The sequence below is a fragment of the Microtus ochrogaster genome, chromosome 24 (assembly GCF_000317375.1).
Source record: "Microtus ochrogaster isolate Prairie Vole_2 chromosome 24, MicOch1.0, whole genome shotgun sequence".
NCBI lineage: Eukaryota > Metazoa > Chordata > Mammalia > Rodentia > Cricetidae > Microtus > Microtus ochrogaster.
The window spans coordinates 25,321,494-25,324,109 of NC_022024.1; the positions used below are offsets into that span (position 1 = coordinate 25,321,494).

Below are 2,616 nucleotides of genomic sequence, written 5' to 3' on the forward strand. Positions count from 1 at the left end.
TAAGGAGTCCTGGTCTCAATTCCCCTTCTCCTTGACAGCTTTCTTTACTCCTCGTTAGGTGGCGCTGTCTCTCACTTCTGGAATCACAGAGATAAATCCTGAAAATGCCAATCACCGAGACTTCCCACTTCACTGAAGAAGATGCGCAAGATTGGCCGGACTCACTTACCCAAGTCAGAACACTGGACCACTCGAAGATGACATTGGCAGCGGAAGGGACACACGGGTCCCAGGGGCTCCAGGTGTGGGAGATCAGGAGGAAAACCAGAATCTTCAGGGCCTACCCCAGAAGCCTCATCTTCTAGCATGAAGTCAAATAAGCCTCTCTGTTCAAACGGTCCAGCCCAAGAGACTTGCACCAGGAGGAGTAAGAGGAGAGTTGCCTTCATGGTTATCTCACGTATTTTCACAACCTGGGGACCTGAAAAGCAAAGTGAAGGGATTAGGAGGAGCGAGGTTGTCATTTAATTCATGCATTATTTTTTTTTTTTGTTTACAAAATATCCCATAGCAGAGTGAGTACAGAGAAAAATAAAGAAAAAAAATATAGTAACAAAAAATAACACTGTGATGAAGTCAGGCATTCAAAAAGTCTCTGAAAGGCGGTAAAGGCGACTACGGGACACATACACCATTTGCTTACCGGTAGCAATCCAAACGGTACTAAAATCACTTGCTTTCGTTTAGTGGCCTGGATTTAAATGATGAGCTGCCACATCACTGGCCAGTTGTTTCTGAATAAGAGATCACGTCGGTATTTTCCATGCTCACTCAGCAGTGCTGTACCACGATCAAACCTCTGCCTATACACTGAGACATCTCCAAGTCCAACCAGAGGCACCTCATCAAGCCATGTTCGTTTCCAGATGCCCCTGCATTTCCCTAGGTCTAGGGTTTCTCACGCCCTTCCTAAGGTGTTGTGAGAGGCTCCTACACATTTCTGCCCTGAGCATTTCTGTTATCCCAGACCATCTTCCACATTGCTGCCCAAGTCATTGTCTAACACTTGAGCTTCACCTTGCTTTTGTTTGTTTTCATCCCATGACTTATCAGTGATAACCGTGTTTCCTGAGTTGCCCGTGAAGCCGTTCACTATTTGGTACCAATTGATACTTAATGCTACCTTTCTCTTCATTTCTTTCTCTCTCTTGAGGACATACTCAATCCTGACCGCACAGACAGACCCCCCCCCTTACCATTTTGCTTACCTACCTTCCGAGGAAAGTTTAATGGTTATGCGAGATTCTGGCTTTCCCTCCTGTAATTCCTGACTCATCCAAGGCGTTTGCTCTCTGCGTCTTCTGGGATCCCAAGTATGCTGTTCTGACCTCTTTTAATGAACTTATCACATATTATAATGTGTTTTGTGTGTTCACTCTGTCCCCCACATTAGCGGATGTTCTTCCTCGGGGCGTGACTTATTATTCCTTGTTCTGTGTGCCTTGCACAATATTTTGAACACGAATGACTCAGCTAACCATCAGTTTATTAACAATACAGTGTATTCCACTGGTTCCAAGAAACCAAACAGATCCGAAGCATTAAAACACAAAGTGTCTATCTACGGCAAATGTCAAGTTATTTAGATATGAATGAAATAACTCCAAATGGACAGTCTAAACAACAAAATACATTCGCTTAAATGGAGATCAAGCAACCTATTTTGAGATGGGATGGCCACAGATCTCTCTGCAGCTCTTAGAAGTCATTTCCAAGCCTATTGTCACTGTTTCTTTTAGACTCATGATCTCAACTTAGAATTATACATTTACTCTTGTATAGCTGTGCCTCTGTAAATGCAAACACAATGCTGCTTGTGCCCCAGTTGTCCATCATAGCTACCAAAAAAGAGAAAAGGAAAGAAAACAGCCTCTTTGACCAGACATAGTATCTATAGCCTAGACATTTTTACCTGATCCACTAGCAAAGACAGAAATGCTTTGTGATTTTAAAAAATTTCCCTTTTATTCTTAGTTTATTGGAATATGTCTAAATACTGTAGCATCACTGCAGGAATACTGGAGTATGTATAAAACAGCACACCCCATTCAGGATTTTGATTATCAATTAAAAAGGTCATAAAGATCGTAATTCACTTAACTGCCCCCAAGTTCAACAAAAAAGTGTCCTCTAGCAGGCCATTCCCACTGAGTTACTGGGTCTCTCTTAAAAGGGAGGTTATTGTTTTGGCAAGAAGTTTACTTGGATGGCCATAAAGGAGACGCCTTCTAACCATTTCAACATTGAAATACAATGTTTATGGTTTACCACAGGGTTGCTGGCCTCGCATGTTTAAAGTCTTATAATTTTCAGGGGAAAGCATGAGTCAAAGTAATCTCAGCTTTAATAAAGGGTAAGGAGAGTTAGTGCAGATGTCTCTTGGTAATCCATTCCCCTGAGCAGAGATGCCTGGTAGCTTCCCTAACAACCCAAAAAAGGAAATGTTGAGCCCCTGGCTCAGACGAACCCTCATCATTTATATTTGCTTACCCTTGTTAAAATAGTGCGAATTCTCTGCACAACCTTCCTTTAGATTAAAGCTGGCTACAGTCAGACTGCATACCATTTCGGCTACTTGCTCTCTCTCTCTCTCTCTCTCTCTCTCTCTCTCTCTCT

The 2,616-nt window shown here is 42.5% G+C and overlaps 1 protein-coding gene across 4 annotated transcripts in view; it reads right to left on the minus strand.

Annotated features, from left to right (window-relative positions):
• The window catches only part of Dcn (decorin), a 32,916-nt gene that overhangs the window by 28,326 nt on the left and 1,974 nt on the right, over positions 1–2,616 (minus strand). The window contains exons 1-2 of one of the 4 annotated variants that reach the window (XM_005358131.3): positions 2,491–2,571; positions 170–421 (exon numbers count right to left, since the gene is read on the minus strand). In XM_005358131.3, the coding sequence (XP_005358188.1) occupies positions 170–421; positions 2,491–2,566 (328 nt within the window). In that variant the 5' untranslated portion in view covers positions 2,567–2,571. Of the gene's footprint in view, positions 1–169; positions 422–643; positions 727–1,212; positions 1,409–2,490; positions 2,572–2,616 lie in introns of those variants that run through there. The other 3 variants (XM_013350393.1, XM_005358133.3, XM_005358132.2) reach the window with 3 other exon arrangements.